Source organism: Oncorhynchus gorbuscha, linkage group LG09 (genome assembly GCF_021184085.1).
Source record: "Oncorhynchus gorbuscha isolate QuinsamMale2020 ecotype Even-year linkage group LG09, OgorEven_v1.0, whole genome shotgun sequence".
Taxonomy (NCBI): Eukaryota; Metazoa; Chordata; class Actinopteri; order Salmoniformes; family Salmonidae; genus Oncorhynchus; species Oncorhynchus gorbuscha.
Genome location: NC_060181.1, coordinates 78,412,693 through 78,430,172, shown reverse-complemented (window position 1 = coordinate 78,430,172; position 17,480 = coordinate 78,412,693). Strand labels below are relative to the sequence as shown.

General features: G+C 43.4%; 1 protein-coding gene across 1 annotated transcript in view; it reads right to left on the bottom strand.

Annotated features, from left to right (window-relative positions):
• Positions 1-15,190, bottom strand: part of LOC124044121 (immunoglobulin superfamily member 3-like) — a 184,496-nt gene extending 169,306 nt beyond the window's left edge. Inside the window, exon 1 of the mRNA XM_046363592.1 lies at positions 14,552-15,190. Within this exon, the coding sequence (XP_046219548.1) occupies positions 14,552-14,591 (40 nt within the window). The 5' untranslated portion in view covers positions 14,592-15,190. The remainder of the gene's footprint in view (positions 1-14,551) is intronic.
• Between the last annotated feature and the right edge of the window lie 2,290 nt (positions 15,191-17,480).

Sequence of the window (17,480 nt, the reverse complement as noted above, 5' to 3'; positions counted from 1 at the left end):
TGTGGGCAGTCTCATGTTGTCAGTGATCAGGCCTACCACCGTCATGTCGTCTGCAAACTTAATGATGGTGTTGAAATCGTGTGCGGCCACAGTTGTGGGTGAACAGGGAGTACAGGAGGGGACTAAACATGCACCCGAGGGTCCCCCGTGTTGCAGATCAGCATGGCGGATGTGTTGTTGCCTACCCTCACCACCTGGGGGAGGCCCGTCAGAATGTCCAGAATCCAGTTGCAGAGGGAAGTGTTTAATCCCAGGGATCTCAGTTTAGTGAGGAGCTTGGAGGGTACTATGGTGTTAATCAATGAACAGCATTCTCACGTAGGTGTTCCTTTTGTCCATGTGGGAAAGGGAAGTGTGGAGGTCAATAGAGATTGTGTCATCTGTGGATCTGTTGGCGCAGTATGTTAATTGGAGTGTGTACAGGGTGTCTCGGATGATGGTGTCGATGTGAGCCATGACCAGCCTTTCAAAGCATTTAATTAATGGCTACAGATGTGAGCGCTACGGGGCGGTAGTCATTTAGACATATTACTTTGCCGTTCTTGGGTACAGGGCTATTGTTGTCTGCTTGAAATGTAAGTATTACAGACTGGGTCAGGGAGAAGTTGAAAATGTCAGTGAAGAAACTTGCCAGCTGATCAGCGCATGCTCAGAGTAGGTTTTCTGGTAATCCGTCTTGCCCTGAGGCCGTGTGAATGTTGACCTATTTAAAAGGTCTTACTCACATCGGCTATGGAGAGTGTGATCACACAGTCGTCCGGAACAGCTAGTGCTCTCATGCAGGGTTCAGTGTTGCTAGCCACGAAGCGAGCATAGAAGGTATTTAGCTTGTCTGGTAGCCTTGCGTCACTGGACAACTCGCGGCTGGGATTCCCTTTGTAATCCATGATAGTTTGCAAGCCCTGCCATATCTGACGAGCATCTGAGGCGGTGTTGTGGAATTTGATATTGGTCCTGTATTGACGCTTTGCCTGTTTGATGGTTCGTCGGAGGGCCTCGCAGGATTTCTTATAAGCATCCGGATTAGTGTCACGCTCCTTGAAAGCGGCAGCTCTAGAATTTACGGAATGATTTATGCCAAATACAATATTCTTAGTTTTAGAGATGTTCAGGACCAGTTTTTTACTGGCCACCAATTTTCTGTCGAATGGTGTTGCAACAATGCATTTTGTGTGAAGAAAACCTTGTTGAACGCACTGTATAACTTTACTGAAGCAAAACACCACTGTTGACTGTCAATATAAAATGCTGTTGAAATGGTTTAAATCAGATTTTTTTAATGGTCTGTGTTTGGAAAATTCAGATTTCTGAAAGCTAATGCGATGCCTGGTAACTGTAAGCATTTGTCCATGCCTCTACCCATCCCATCCCAGAATTAATGAATAATTGAGAGAGATGGCGGGGAAGGATATGGTAATAAATGTAGTGTTTATGGCCAACTCACTCACCCATATAATAACACCTACTGTAGCACACAGGCGGTGTCTCAAACACACACCCACTTCTTTCTTTGCCCCCTGTCCTGTCCCATCTGAAGCATCCCCCTCTGCCCCCCTTCCTCCAGTCCATTCATTCCATATATCCACCTGCTCCCCTGCCCTACAACACCATGGCAAAGAGATGGACTTAAAATGCTCCCTTTAACTCACAAACGCACATACAGAACATCTACAAAAACAATTAAAGATTCAAACACATCTGCACAGTTTTACTATGCAGGAACACACACACCCTCATCTGACGTGTATGTACAAACTCCAGACAGCTGCTAAAGTTAATGTAAAACCACACATCCCATCTTCAATCTTTTATAAGTATACAAACCCACACATTTAGCTGTAGATGTAAGTGTGTGTGTTAGAGATTGACAGCTTGCTCTCTCTCCCTATGTTTGTGCATTAATCCACAGATTGGAAAGGAACCCAATTAACTATTAATTAGGCTCTTCAAACAGACTTCTCTACTATTGTTCGTCATTCCAGCATTCAGGATGAAAAGTTAAGCAAAACCACACAGACACACACACACACACACACACACACGTGAGTTCCAGGGAGAATCAGATCGGATCCCTCCATCCCTGTGGGTTAGTTTAGCTCAGGCCTACACTGACTATCTTCTTTTGTTTTCATCTGAAAACAGCAATGGCTGCCATGGGCATGTGTGTAAGTGTGGGGCTAACACTGGAGGGAGGTGTGTGGGATGGTGTGTGTGTGTGTGTCAGCGTCTGTGGATGTGCAGCAGGGGAGCTGTCTCCATAGTAACGCTGACGTCTCATGTGCATCCAACTGAGGCTGTGTTTGGGTGGAGAATCCAGCGAGGACGAGAGAGGAGTCTGGGTATGTAAACCCAGAGCATTGTGGGTGGATCTGGAGGAGTGGAATCTGGGCTACCCTGTTATCTAACAGAGCCCTGAGTAGGAGTTGCACATTTCTACTATTAGCTTACCCCCCTATAAATCCTAACCTTACCCATCAGAGGCAAACTCATCTTGGATCAGTATCTAGGAGACAACGTCATCCAACGTACCTATTAAACCAGGGAGGAAGGGAGAAGGGAGATCTTCAAAGAAGATGGTAACTTATCGTGGTCTTTAAAGTACAGCGGGGGATGGGAGATCAGGGAGCTATTTATGCAAACCAGCCAAATCCATCAACATACCAGTGAAGACGTCCGCATGATTCCCAAATGAAACAGTTTGGAAAAGTTTGTGCATGGAAAATCACACACACTGCAGTTGAGGAACAATGGGAAAGTAATTATGCTTTGAAAGTTGATAAACTTGTAACCCCAATTTTGAGAGAATGGTCCTTTAATGTTTTGGTACACCTACTGGAGAGCTCTTCTTTGTCTACACCTATTCAGCATCATGCACACCCTCTTAGCCCAACCATCTCTTGAAGGATTCACATCTGAGGCCATGTGCTAAACAGAGTGAGTTAGGTAGTGTAGTAAACAACCAAAGATTGCAAGACTAAGAGGTGAAAGTAGTAGCCTACAATGATGAAAAACACCAGGTAAAAATACACTTCATCTAATCCTTGGCCTTTATCCTAATCTGACTTTGAAAGTGTCCAGATAAAAATATTTTTGAAATATTTTTGAATTATTACATGAAGCTTACCCAGACACTTGTCTAAATTGATGGTTCATAGGAAATAAATGCTACAACCAAGCCCCAGCCACATCTAGCTAATTGTATGGGTCACTATGGTCTAGACATGTACACATGTTCATGAAATACAATAGATGGCCATAATCACCCCCAACACACATGGCTAACTTGATGGGTCATGTAATCATTCTCTTGTGAAGTGACTCTTTTGTTTAGACATATAGGTAGCTAGCTAAACAATGAAACATAATCCTAACCCATAGCTACAGTACAAACGGATTGTCATAGCCAGCCACTATGCATGAAATGCTTGGGTATGAATCTGCAGGTAGCTAAAGCTAACCAACTATGTTCATTAGGCTTTAACTAGCAACGCAAATGGATTTCTGAGATGCGAACAATATTACTACACAGATCGCATACACGTAATGTTACCTAGCGAGCCAGAAAGCTAACATTTGCTAGCCAGCTAACAGTATGCTAGCTAGCTAACAGTACACTTTAACATGCAATGAAAACAAAACAAAAACATCTGAAATTAATATCTGAAAACATAGCTAGACTCTTCCCCATATACATGGATTAACACTTCACGGCAGCGTGTCTTTACCGTTTGGTTTGTCGCTAGCTACAGCTTGTTTGCCCCATTGTTGTGTCAAGTCAATCCGATTCACACTGATCTTGTGCATAAAGTAGTCCATCACAACTTTTTCCCACTGGTCTTCGCCTGCAAAATTCTGGGCAGCAATGCTATCGAGAGCAGTAGCAACACTTTTACAGATCTCCATGGCTAATGTTATGTCTTTAAAAAAAGCTGCGGTAACAACGATTATCGACGCATACTGAGCAGCTCATGTTATAGACAGAAAAGTGCGACATGGCAGCCCAATCTGAAGTTATCTCTCGGCATGTCCAGCCCATCCATTATCTCAGCCAATCGTGACTAGCGGGAAGGTTTCTGACTTTTTCTGTGGCTAAATCAACTAGGTTCGTAATTTAACAACTGTATTTACAGTTGGCATAGAAGTTTGTTATTAAGGCACATGAAAGTTCACATGCTCCAGAAGGAATTTATGCCAAAAAACGCATACGAAAATAAAATAACAAAATAAATAAAACTTTCATATGCTTCTCCTGTGAAGTAGTGATGTGTGACATGCGCATAGCTTCTTGAAACGGGTCACATATTATAACATTTTGTGACGTTTCTGTTAGTTTTGGACTTTTTTTCATTGAGAAATACCGCACCAAACATCTTAGTTAGATGTAAAATTGCGCGACTAAGATCCCATCGACGAAAACATCTGATTTAAAGACATTTCTTGAGTCATCTTTAATTCGGACTATTTTGAAGAAGTGTATACTGGTTACGGGCATCTCAAAATGGACAAACAATAAATACTATTGCAGTTTTTTCTCATTTTTCAAGAGAAGGTCTTTTAAGGGAGTACGCGAGCACACTCATTCGATTCTCTAGCCGCGAGCCGAACTGAAGCATGCTTTACACTGCCTTAGATCTTATCTGAGTAAGGGTACCTCAGACACACACACCTCTATGTCTTACTATACTTTTTGGGGACCAACAATTGATTCCCATTCAAAAAACTATATTCCCTAACCATTAAACCTAACTATAACTCGAACCCCAATTCTAACCCTAAAATTAGTCTTTTTACAATTGAGGACTAACAAAAATGTCCTCACTTCTCTGAATTGTAGTTGGTTTACTATTATTGTGGTGACTTCTGGTACTAACAAGTATAATAAAATGTGCACACACACACCTAAACACATTTATGTTTACTGTCAAATATCTAGGTCTACAATCACAACTATAAAACCATCAACAGCTGTTTTGGAAATCTGGTAAGCAAATGTTGATTTATTTTAAAACAACTATTTGACCAACATCTGTTTTCTTTCTTTCTGTGAGCTCAATACATACATTGCACAGCTTCTCTAGAGATAAATCCTGATCTGTGCAACAGGCCAATATTCTAAATAGTTTAGAGCAGAAAACGTGGCAATGAACTACAATGACCATAATCCATTGCGCTCTACTTGTCCGGGCTTTAGTGATAGTGATAGAAAATAGTGATATTGTCAGACAGCATAGGCACCAGCTCTATAGAGATGAGATGACTTGAAATTAAAAAGTCATTAAATAAACAAATGTAAAGAACTGAAATATTTTATTAAGTTAATGTTAATAAATTATGTTTACTAAGTTATAAGCAATAATGGGCAGTCACTACCATCATAGGACTTTTAATAATAGTTTTATTTTGCATTCAATCAACCCGTTCAATCAACCCACATAATGCAGAATAATCTAAACTAACTCAAAAAGCACTTATCGCTCAGCACAAAACTCTGGTGGTCAGCTCTAAGGTCAAAGAGTTCATGACCTCCATTATGAGGTGCTGCTATACAGAGTTCACCACTATAGAAACAAACAGAGCACAGTACAGAGTTAGTCCATCCAGAGAAAAAAAACAGATGCTGCAGACAAGCACCTGATTCATTTAAGCAGGATGTCCCTAAGGAGTTTAAAAATAACACAGCAGGCTATTTTCCAACTTGTCTTTCACATGTCCGGGGAATGAATGCTAAATTGTGTGAAGAGAGCAGCACCAGTTTTTTTGCTGTGTAACAGCAGATCTCCGTGCTCTTGTAAAACTGATTGTTAAAACTGGCACTTAACCTATATGAGGCTATAAACATGCAGGAAAACGTTCTTGTTGCCGGTGATTTTAATTCCGTGTCATTAAGACATGTGATGCCCAACTTCCATCAGCATCAGTCTCCACAGGGGTGATAAAGTCCTAGACCACTGTTACTCTACCCAGCAGCAAGCATACAAGGCCCGCCCTCGTCCAACATTCGGCAAATCTTATCCTGACCATACAAGCAGAAGCTCAAAACAGGATGTACCCATGACTCGCTCCATTGAGAAATGGTTATGCTACTGGACTGTTTTGCTAGCACTGAATGGAATATGTTCCGCCGATAACGTCGACAAGCTAACCACCTCCGTCACCAGCTTCATAAGGAAATGCATCCGCGACATTGTCCCAACAGGGAAGGTTCTCCGCTTTGCCAATAAAAAGACATGGATTAATACAGAGGTTTTCGCAAAGCTTATGGACAGGGCTAACACATACACATGCGTTCGCAGACAACCCTGAGGCTACGGCTGGAACAATTACAAGAAGTCCCATTACGACCTTCACAGAGTCATCAAACGAGCAAAAGGACAATATAGGAATAAGGTGGAATCCTTTTACACAGACTCTGACGCCGGCTGCAAGTAGCTGGGGCTACAGTCCATTACGAATTACAAAAGGAGGAGCAAACCGTGATCTGCCCAACGATTCCCCTCTTCCAGACGAACTCAATGCATTTCATGCATGCTTCGACAGTGACTCCGTACCGTGTGTGAGTGCCCCCACCGACCCAGAGGACTGGGTGATTTCACTTTCCGAGGCTGATGTGAGTAAGGTCTTTAATCAGGTCAATACACGCAAGGCTGCAGGGCCGGACGGTATTGTAGGGAGTGTTATCAGAGCATGCACAGAATAGATGGCAGCCACATTCCTGGTATTTTTCAACCTCTCCTTGTTCCAGTCTGTAATCCCCATGTCTTAAAATGACTACCATCATTCCTGTTTACATGAACTCTACGGATTCATGACACAATGACTACCGGCCTGTAGCACTCACATCTGTAATCATGAAATGCGTTGAAAGGCTGGCTATGGCACACATCCACTCAATCATCTCAGACCCACTCCAATTTGCATACCGCCCCAACAGATCCATAGACGACACAATCTCAATTGCACTCCACACCATTGTCCACTCCAAGCGCACCACCGAGCTAGGGACCCTGGGACTGAACACCTCCCTCTGTAACTGGATCCTGGACTTCCTGATGGGCCGACCCCAGGTTGTGAGAGTAGGCAATGTCACTTCTGCCATTCTGGCCCTCAACATGGGGGCTCAACAGGGGTGTGTGCTTAGTTCCCTCCTGTAGTCCCTGTTCTGCCACAACTCCGTGGCCACTCACAACTCCAACCCCATCCTCAAGTTTGCTGGCAATACGATGGTGGTAGGCTTGATCATGGCGTCGTTGAGACTACAGAGAGGAGGTCAGTGAGCTGGCAGTGTGGTGCCGGAACAACCACCTCTCCCTCAACTTCGGTAAGACCAAGGAGCTGATCATGGACTACAGGGAATGGGGGAGGGGGGAGAGAGCACACCCACATCGATGGGACTGCAGTGGACTGGGTCGAGAGCTAAAAGTCCCTCTGTGCCAAATCACTAAGGATTTAAAGTGGTCCACTCATACGTGCACAGTCGTGAAGAAGGCACGACAGTGCCTCTTCACCCCTAGGGATATTGAAAAGGTTTGGCATGGGCCCTCAAATCCTCAAAAAGTTCTACAGCTGCACCACTGAGAGCATATTGACTGGCTGCATCACTATATGGCAACAGAACCGTCCTCAATCGCATGGTGCTACAGAGGGTGAAAAGGACAGCCTGTCACGTTCGTCATAATGATGAGACCAAGGCGCAGTGTGAGTAGAGTTCCACATCATTTCAATAAATCAAAACTCACTGAACAAAACAACAAACAACCAAATGAAACATGAAGCTACTGATGTGCACTAAGGCAACTATACATAGACACGATCCCACAACACAAAATGAGGAAAATGGCTACCTAAATATGATCCGAAAATCAGAGACAACGATAAACAGCTGTCTCTGATTGGGAACCATATCAGGCCAACATAGACATACAAAGACCCCTAGACATACAAAGACCCAAGACATTCAAAAACTAGAGTACCCACCCTAGTCACACACTGACCTAACCAAAATATATAGAAAAACAGAGATATCTAAGGTCAGGGCGTGACACAGCCCATTACACAACTGGGGCCAAGCTCCCTGTCATCCAGTACCTCTAGATCAGGCAGTGTGAAAGGAAGGCCTGTAAAATTGTTAAAGACTCCAGCCACCCAAGCCATAGACCGTTGTCTCTGCTTCCGCACACAAGCGGTACCGATGCATCAAATCCGACACCAACAGGCTCTTGAACAGCTTCTATCCCCAAACCATAAGACTGCTAAATAGCTAACAGAATGGCTACATGGACTAGCTGAGTTGACCCTTGTATTTTGTTTTTGCACTGTCTCTATGCACACTCACAGGACTCTACAAACTTACACACACACAGACATTCCAACATATACACACATTTATAATGACTCTACACACACGCACACATACAATCATCATATACGCTGTTGCTACTCTGTTTATCATATATCCTGATGCCTAGTCGCCTTACCCCTATACATACAGTTCCTTCAGGAAAGTATTCAGATGCATTCACTTTTTCCACATTTTGTTATGTTCCTGCCTTGTTCTAAAATGGATTCATTAAATAAAACTCCTCAATCTACACACAATACCCCATAACAGGTTTAGACATTTTTGCAAATGTATTACAGATAAAAAACACAAAAACCTTGTTTACATAAGTATTCAGACCCTTTGCTATGAGACTCGAAATTGAGCTCAGGTGCATCCTGTTTCCATTGATCATCCTTGGGATGTTTCTACAACTTGATTGGAGTCCACCGGTGGTAAATTCAATTGATTGGACAAGATTTAGAAAGATACACATCTATCTATATAAGGTCCCACAGTTGACAGTGCATGTCAGAGCAAAAACTAAGCCGTGAGGTCCAAGGCCCAGACAGGATTGTGTCGAGGTGCAGATCTGGGGAAGGGTACCAAAACATTTCTGCAGCATTAAAGGTCCTCAAGAACACAGTGGCCTCCATCATTCTTAAATGGAAGAAGTTTGGAACCATCAAGACTCTTCCTAGAGCTGGCGGCCCAGCCAAACTGAGCAATTAGGGGAGAAGGGCCTTGGTCAGGGAGGTGATGGTCACTCTGACAGAGCTCCAGAGTTCCTCTGTGGAGATGGGAGAACCTTGCAGAAGGACAACCATCTGTGCAGCACTCCAACAAACAGGCCTTTATGGTATAGTGGCCAGACAGAAGTCACTCCTCAGTAAAAGGAACATGACTGGCCAAGCCAGAGCCCGGACTTGAACCTGATCTAACATCTCTGGAGATACCTGAAAATAGCTGTGCAGCAACACTCCCCATTCAACCTGATAGAGCTTGTGAGTATCTGCAGAGAAGAATGGGAGAAACTCCCCAAATACAGGTGTGCCAAGCTTGTTGCGTCATACCTAAGAAGACTCAAGGCTGTAATAGCTGCCAAAGATGTTTCAACAAAGTACTTACGTAAATGTGATATTTCTGTTTAATTTTTTTTATAAATGAGCAAAAATGTATAAAAGGTCGAGGGGTCTGAATAGTTTCCAAAGGCACTGTATCTACCTCTACAACTCCTGTATCACTCCAGTATCTCAGCACATTGTAAATACCTTATTAGAACAGACCCTGTATATAGCTTCTTACTTTCTTGTGTTCTTCCTATTTCTATTTCTGGTTTTGTTCTACCTTGTTATTTTTTGTGCTACATTGATATTGGATTATTGCATTGTTGAGTTTGGAGCTTGCAAGAGATATTTCACTATACTTGTGCACATGACAATAAAACTGTCCAGTCAGAGGAGTGTGTGACGGGGTGGGAGTTAACAGTAAGGTAGGGACATTCCGCTGCTAACTCTGCATTACATGATCCCATTAGGCCCTGAGGGCAGCTGGAACATGACCTCTGCTCTGGCTCCAGGGCCTGGTCCGTGGAGCAGGCACAGGACTCACAAGGCTGGGGTGACATACTGGAGGCCTGGTCCATGGAGCAGGCACAGGACTCACCAGGCTGGGGAGACATACTATACTATCCTATAATATACTATTATATCCTTCCTGTTTGGCCCTGTCCGGGGGTGTCCTCGGATGGGGCGACAGTGTCTCCTGACCTCTCCTGTCTCAGCCTCCAGTATTTATGCTGCAGTAGTTTGTTTTGTTCTTAACTGACTTGCCTAGTTAAATAAAGGTTAAAAATATATATTTTTAAATTGATGCCCCACGAGGTGAGATCTTGCATGGAGCCCCAGACCGAGGGTGATTGACCGTCATCTTGAACTTCTTCCATTTTCTAATAATTGCACCAACAGTTGTTGCCTTCTCACCAAGCTGCTTGCCTATTGTCCTGTAGCCCATCCCAGCCTTGTGCAGGTCTACAATTGTATCCCTGATGTCCTTACACAGCCCTCTGGTCTTGGCCATTATGGAGAGGTTGGAGTCTGTTTGATTGAGTGTGTGGACTGGCCTGGGCCCTAGGACCATGTCCCAGGACTACCTGACATGAGGACTCCTTGCTGTCCCCAGTCCACCTGGCCATGCTCCTGCTCCAGTTTCAACTGTTCTGCCTTACTATTATTCAACCATGCTGGTCATTTATGAACATTTGAACATCTTGGCCACGTTCTGTTATAATCTCCACCCGGCACAGCCAGAAGAGGACTGGCCACCCCACATATGCTCTCTCTAATTCTCTCTTTCTTTCTCTCTCTCGGAGGACCTGAGCCCTAGGACCGTGCCCCAGGACTACCTGACATGATGGCTCCTTGCTGTCCCCAGTCCACCTGACTGTGCTGCTGCTCCAGTTTCAACTGTTCTGCCTTATTATTATTTGACCATGCTGGTCATTTATGAACATTTGAACATCTTGGTCATGTTCTGTTATAATCTCTACCCGGCACAGCCAGAAGAGGACTGGCCACCCCACATAGCCCGGTTCCTCTCTAGGTTTCTTCCTAGGTTTTGGCCTTTCTAGGGAGTTTTTCCTAGCCACCGTGCTTTTACACCTGCATTGTTTGCTGTTTGGGGTTTTAGGCTGGGTTTCTGTACAGCACTTTGAGATATCAGCTGATGTACGAAGGGCTATATAAATACATTTGATTTGATTTGATTTGATTTGTGGACAGGTGTCTTTTATACAGGTAACGAGTTCAAACAGGTGCAGTTAATACAGGTAATGAGTGGAGAACAGGAGGGATTCTTAAAGAAAAACTAACAGGTCTGTGAGAGCTGGAATTCTTACTGGTTGGTAGGTGACCAAATACCTGTCATGCAATAAAATGCAAATTAATTACTTAAAAACCATACAATGTGATTTTCTGGATTTTTGTTTTAGATTCCGTCTCTCACAGTTGAAGTGTACCTATGATAAAAATTACAGGCCTCTACATGCTTTTTAAGTAGGAAAACCTGCAAAATCTGTAGTGTATCAAATACTTGTTCTCCCCACTGTATGTGAGAGTGGATTCTCGGCCCTTACATGCATGAAAACTAAATACAGGCACAGACTGTTTGTGGAAAATGATTTAAGATTCGCAACCTAACCTTGCACAGTTATGTGCATCCTTTCAAGCACAACCTTCTCATTAACCTGTGGTGAGTTATTCACAATTGTTGATGAACTGTCACGAATATTACCGAAGGTGACTCCCCTTCTTGTTCGGGTGGCGCTCGTCGGTCGTCGTCGCCGGTCTACTAGCTATCGCCGATCCGTTGTTCTGTGTTCGTTTAGTTTTGTCTAATTGGTAGCACCTGTTTCTAGTTTGGTTGTTAGGATAGGGTATATATAGTCTGTTTAGCCGCTTCTGTTTCGTGCGGGCTTGTTCGTCTGTTTTGTTGGTTGAGTGTATTTTGTTGTATTTTTGGGTTACACGCTGTCCGGTTATATTTCTGTTCATTTGTGTTTTCACTTTGTACATGTTGTGTTTCGGGACATTAAAGCGTGTTGTTTTTCCCACATCTGTGCTCTCTGCGCCTGACTCCACACCTCTTCACTCATAGTTGTGACATGAACAAATAATGTTTAAATGTAAGGATGCCCTGGTCCTATAAGAGCTCTGTGTGACAAAAACTCACTCATTCTTGTGTTTAATAAATGTATCATATAGTGTGTGTTGTGGAGCCTGTCAATGGCGGCAGAAAACAACATTTGAGAGTGTGCTGACCCTGGTGCTGGAGGGGGTACGCAGCTGAAGGTTGAATGTTTGAAGGGGTACGGGACTATAAAAGATTGGGAACCACTGCTCTAACCCATTCAATGTCCTCCGAGTCGCAGGGGTCTGTTTTCATCACACACACATCCACCCCGTCCCCCCGGCAGCATTAACATTAACATACCTCCCTTCTAGGAACAGAGCAGCCATCTGGTGTTTGTTTGGGACAGACCACTCTGTGTGTGTGTGTGTGTGTGTGTGTGTGTGTGTGTGTGTGTGTGTGTGTGTGTGTGTGTGTGTGTGTGTGTGTGTGTGTGTGTGTGTGTGTGTGTGTGTGTGTGTGTGTGTGTGTGTGTGTGTGTGTGTGTGTGTGTACAGTACTAGTCAGAAGTTTGGGCACATCTACTCATTCAAGGATTTTTCTTTATTATTTTCTACATTGTTGAATAATAGTGAAGACATTACAACTACAAAATAACACAGATGGAATCATATAGTAAAAAAGTGTTAAACAAATAAAAATATATTTTCCATTCTTCAAAGTAGCCACCCTTTGCCTTGATGACAGCTTTGCACACTCTTGGCATTCTCTCAACCAGCTTCACCTGGAATTCTTTTCCAACAGTCTTGAAGGAGTTACCACATATGCTGAGCACTTGTTGGCTGCTTTACCTTCACTCTGCGGTCCCACTCATCCCAAACCATCTCAATTGGGTTGAGGTCAGGTGATTTGGAGGCCAGGTCATCTGATGCAGCACTCCATCACTCTCCTTTGTCAAATAACCCTTACATAGCCTCGATGTGTATTGGGTCATTGTCCTGTTGAAAAACAAATGATAGTCCCACTAAGCACAAACTAGATGGGCTGGCGTATCGCTGCAGAATACTGTGGTAGCCATGCTGGTTAAGTGCGCCTTGAATTCTAAATAAATAACAGACCGTGTCACCAGTAAAGCACCTCCTCCATTCTTCACGGTGGGAACTGCGTCTCACAAAGACATGGCGGTTGGAACGAAAAAATCATAATTTGGACTCGTCAAACCAAAGGACAGATTTCCACCGGTCTAATGTCCATTGCTCGTGTTTCTTGGTCAAAGCAAGTCTCTTCTTATTATTGGTGTCTTTTAGTAGTGGTTTCTTTGCAGCAATTCGAAAATGAAGGCCTGATTCACGCAGTCTTCTCTGAACAGTTGATGTTGAGATGTGTCTGTTACTTGAACTCTGCAAAGCATTTTTTGGGAGCTGCAATTGGAGGTGCAGTTAACTCTAACAAACTTATGCTCTGCAGCAGAGGTAACTCTGGGTCTTGTTTTCCTGTGGCGGTCCTCATGAGAGCCAGTTTCATCAAAGTGCTTGATGGTTTTTGTGACTGCACTTGAAGAAACTTTCAACGTTCTTGAAATTATCCAGATGGATTGACCTTCATGTCTTAAAGTAATGATGGACTGTTGTTCTCTCTGCTTATTTGAGCTGTTTTTGCCAAAATAGGAACTTGGTCTTTTACCAAATTTAGCTATCTTCTATATACCACCCCTACCTTGTCACAACACAAGTGATTGGCTCTAACACATTAAGAAGGAAATAAATTCCACAAATGAACTTTTAACATGGCACACCTGTTAATTGAAATGCATTCCAGGTGACTTCCTCATGAAGCTGGTTGAGAGAATGCCATGAGTGTGCAAAGCTGTCATAAAGGCAAATGGTGGCTACTTTGAAGAATCTCAAATATATTTGCATTTGTTTAACAATTTTTTGATTCCATATGTGTTACTTCATAGTTTATGTCTTCACTATTATTCTACAATGTAGAAAAAATGAAAAATAAAGAAAAATCCTGGAATGAGCAGGTGTGTCCAAACTTTTGACTGGTACTGCATATGTGTGTGTGTAGGCTATGCTACAGTATGTGTCTGAAAGAGTATGTCATTTGTTTGACAGAGAGATAATAGCAGTGGCCCAGGGTGTTATGTAAAGTGAAACATGTAAAGTGGTTACACATAGTAATAAGGGGATGTGGTCTCTGTTATCCAACTCATCCACGAACACAGCTGTTCAAATACATCTGTTATTAGTGACAAATACAATGCCCTCTCCCAGGGACTCCTAATGAGGTGGTACTAGCACACACACACACACACACACACACACACACACACACACACACACACACACACACACACACACACACACACACACACACACACACACACACACACACACACACACACACACACACACACACACACACACACACACACACACACACACACACACACACACACACACACAGTGTTGGGATCTGTCGTGCAGGTGTGCTATGACTCAGGAGTGGTAGTCTGAAGACTCGCTCTGTATTTTAATAAACGGAAGCTGAGAAAGATTGCAATGTGTCCAATGTAAGAAATGGGACACAGGAGTGACTTACCAAGCAGCGCACATGCAATAAGGAGCGTGTGGATGCCCATTGTCTCCCGTTTCTCTCTCTCCGCAGAAACCGTTTCTATAATCCGTTTGGAGGCGCAAAACTTCGGTCTATTGGAGGGGAAATGAGGGGTCTGCGGCCAACTCGGTATCCGGCGTCGGGCAGCTCTGGTACACCCCGAGGATCCAAGCTTCTGGGCTGGCTTGAGAGTAAGATCCCCTCCACCTACTGCCTATGGGATGCCCTCACCTATCTCCCGTATCCTGCTCTGAGATGCGGGGCTCGGTATACTCGGGTGTCGCTTGTCTCTACTATCGCCTTCAGGGATTTCTCATAATGCCAATGAAATGCGCCCATAAAAGACGCCTAGGCGACCCAGCCCATTCTCCCTTGCGGAGGCGCTTCGCTGTAGGATGACACACCACCTCAGCAGGGAGTCCTGAGTCCAGCGTTGTGTGTGTATGTCTGGCGTTTCTTGGTGCGCTATTTAGAATTTAGCCAACATCAAGATGTTCGGATCAATACGAAAAATCTGTATGCAAAGTCCTTTGGTGAGAAAGTAAATAAAATACTTCCTCCGGCGGCAATAGCTCTACCCAAACGTATGCAGGTCGTGCACACTCCACGGCTGCTCCAGTAAAATCAATCTCCTTTCACTGCTCTGCTAGGAGAAAAAGTCGATGGGCGGGCGCTGTCGCCGCAGAGCACGCAGTGCAATATTACATAGGAAGGACCTCCGCACGAATTCGTCAATAGGTCGAGTCCATCGCAAGTTAACCACGCTACTTATTGTATTAGCTACGTGTTTATAATAGTCACATACATGTCTATTCCCGTTGATCACAGAGTTGAGGGTTGTGCATCGCCTACACAATGTGCTGTTCGGGCACAAATACAGTATATTGATACATCCACACCGGCGAAAATAGCCTCGAACGTCACATGTGTTTCTGATCAATACCTTAGAATAAAGCTACTCAGTTGCTGCTCATCAACGGCTCCGAGTCAAGTCTCTTTGCAAGTTCAGTCAAAGTCAATGAAAGTATTTTGGAATATTCCCACGGTTTATTCCACGTAGTTCATTAGCTGGTTGGAAGAATAGACTTTGAGAGAAGCAGTTTTGTATTCCTTGCAAACGAACCAGCGTGCCCAACAATCCCACACCGGGTACTTTCTACAATTCACCCAATAACGACTGACACCGACTTGAAGACCCACTCAATTGGTCAAAAGGCATTCTTTTTCCCCCAATCACTCCCTAAATTAAAATGTCTAAATGTTTTCATATGCAGTTCAATTGGATTGAGCATAAACGTGTTATGGACATGGGATATTACATGCCCCCTTTTATTGAATAATATGATACCAATAATAATAGTCTTGACATTTCATTGATAGCATGTGTTTTTACTTTTACATTTCTCTGTCCATCTATCTCCAAAACATACAGAGCCATGGATGAATCCCATGAACTGAGAATGAACACAAAGCTTTATGATTTCTATAAGTAGTTTATAACATGTATATGTTTGGTGGTCACTAGTGAGCCTGCACTAGTTACCACAGCAAAGTCACAAACCCCAAATATTTCCACAAATATCTTCTAAAAATGTCATATTAAACCTAACCTTAACCATAACCTTAACCACACTGCTAGCCTTATGCATAACCTTAACCTTAAATGAAGTCTGAAAAGCTATTTTATGTTTTTATTAATTTTTACGATAGCCAAATTTGACTTTGCGGCTATGGTAACCAGTGGAAACCTATAGGACTCAGCACTTCAGTTGGAGAAACTTGAAATCGACCGGGCTGCCAAAATATTTTGGTTTGGCATGGTTTGGCTGGGTTTGGCGGGGTATACCTGGCCCGCTGGGTATACCTGAGCGCTGTTTGGCTGTTTTGACAACTGTGAGTAAACCACAATGAAAATACAGCTGAATATCTTTATTCAAAACACTTCAACACATCTGCCGAGGCCTAGGATTTTGTCTTAAAAATAAGTTGTGTAGTAAATGTGAAAGAGAGACAGCTTTGAGTGGTAATATCTGTGTTTCTGCAGGAGAAAACAAAGGCTTTAGTGGTTGGCTGCAGAGCCATAGTAATCCAGTCACGGATTAGATAGTGATATGATGGAACGTAGGATGTTCCTGCCATTGGGCACCTTATAATGCACCTTATAATGTCATCCTCTTTACATTTTTTTCCGCAAAACAAGTAACGGTATCCTCATCTACATGTAGACTTAGGTGCGTAAAAAGCATATATAACCCATGAGTTACACACCCTGTCTCATAAATAATGGTCTCTATAATAATCATTTGTCTTCAAATCAAATCACATCGACTAATCATTTGCCTGGTTGTTATCCACCGTGGCTTGTCTGTATGCATCTATCTAGCCTCAAAACTACACAGACTTGTAATTTAGAGACAGAGTATGTCTTCTGACATGTCACCAGAGTTTGTGACCTGTGTCGTTAAAGGTGAAACCGTTGACAGGTATAGGTGTCTTGATATCAGGTACTCTGATCAAAGAAATAGCTCCTTGGAAACAGAGGAGTGTTAATTTCCCTGCTGGTCTCATCCCATAATAAGCCATCCAGCCTTGCTATGACTCAGAACCACAGGAGGCTGCTGTGGGGAGGACAGCTCATAATAATGGCAAGATAGGAGCAATTGGAATGGCATCAAACACATGGAAACCATGTGTTGGATGTATTTGATACCATTCCACTGATTCCACTCCAGCCATTACCGTGAGCCCTTCCTCCCCAATTAAGTTAAGGTGCCACCAACCACCTGTGCCCAGAACAGACTGTATTCCTTTAGATTTGTTCAATAGCAATAATTACAGTAATAGTATGAGAACTGTCACGACTTCTACCGAAGTCGTTGCCTCTCCTTGTTCGGGCGGTGCTCGGCGTTCGACG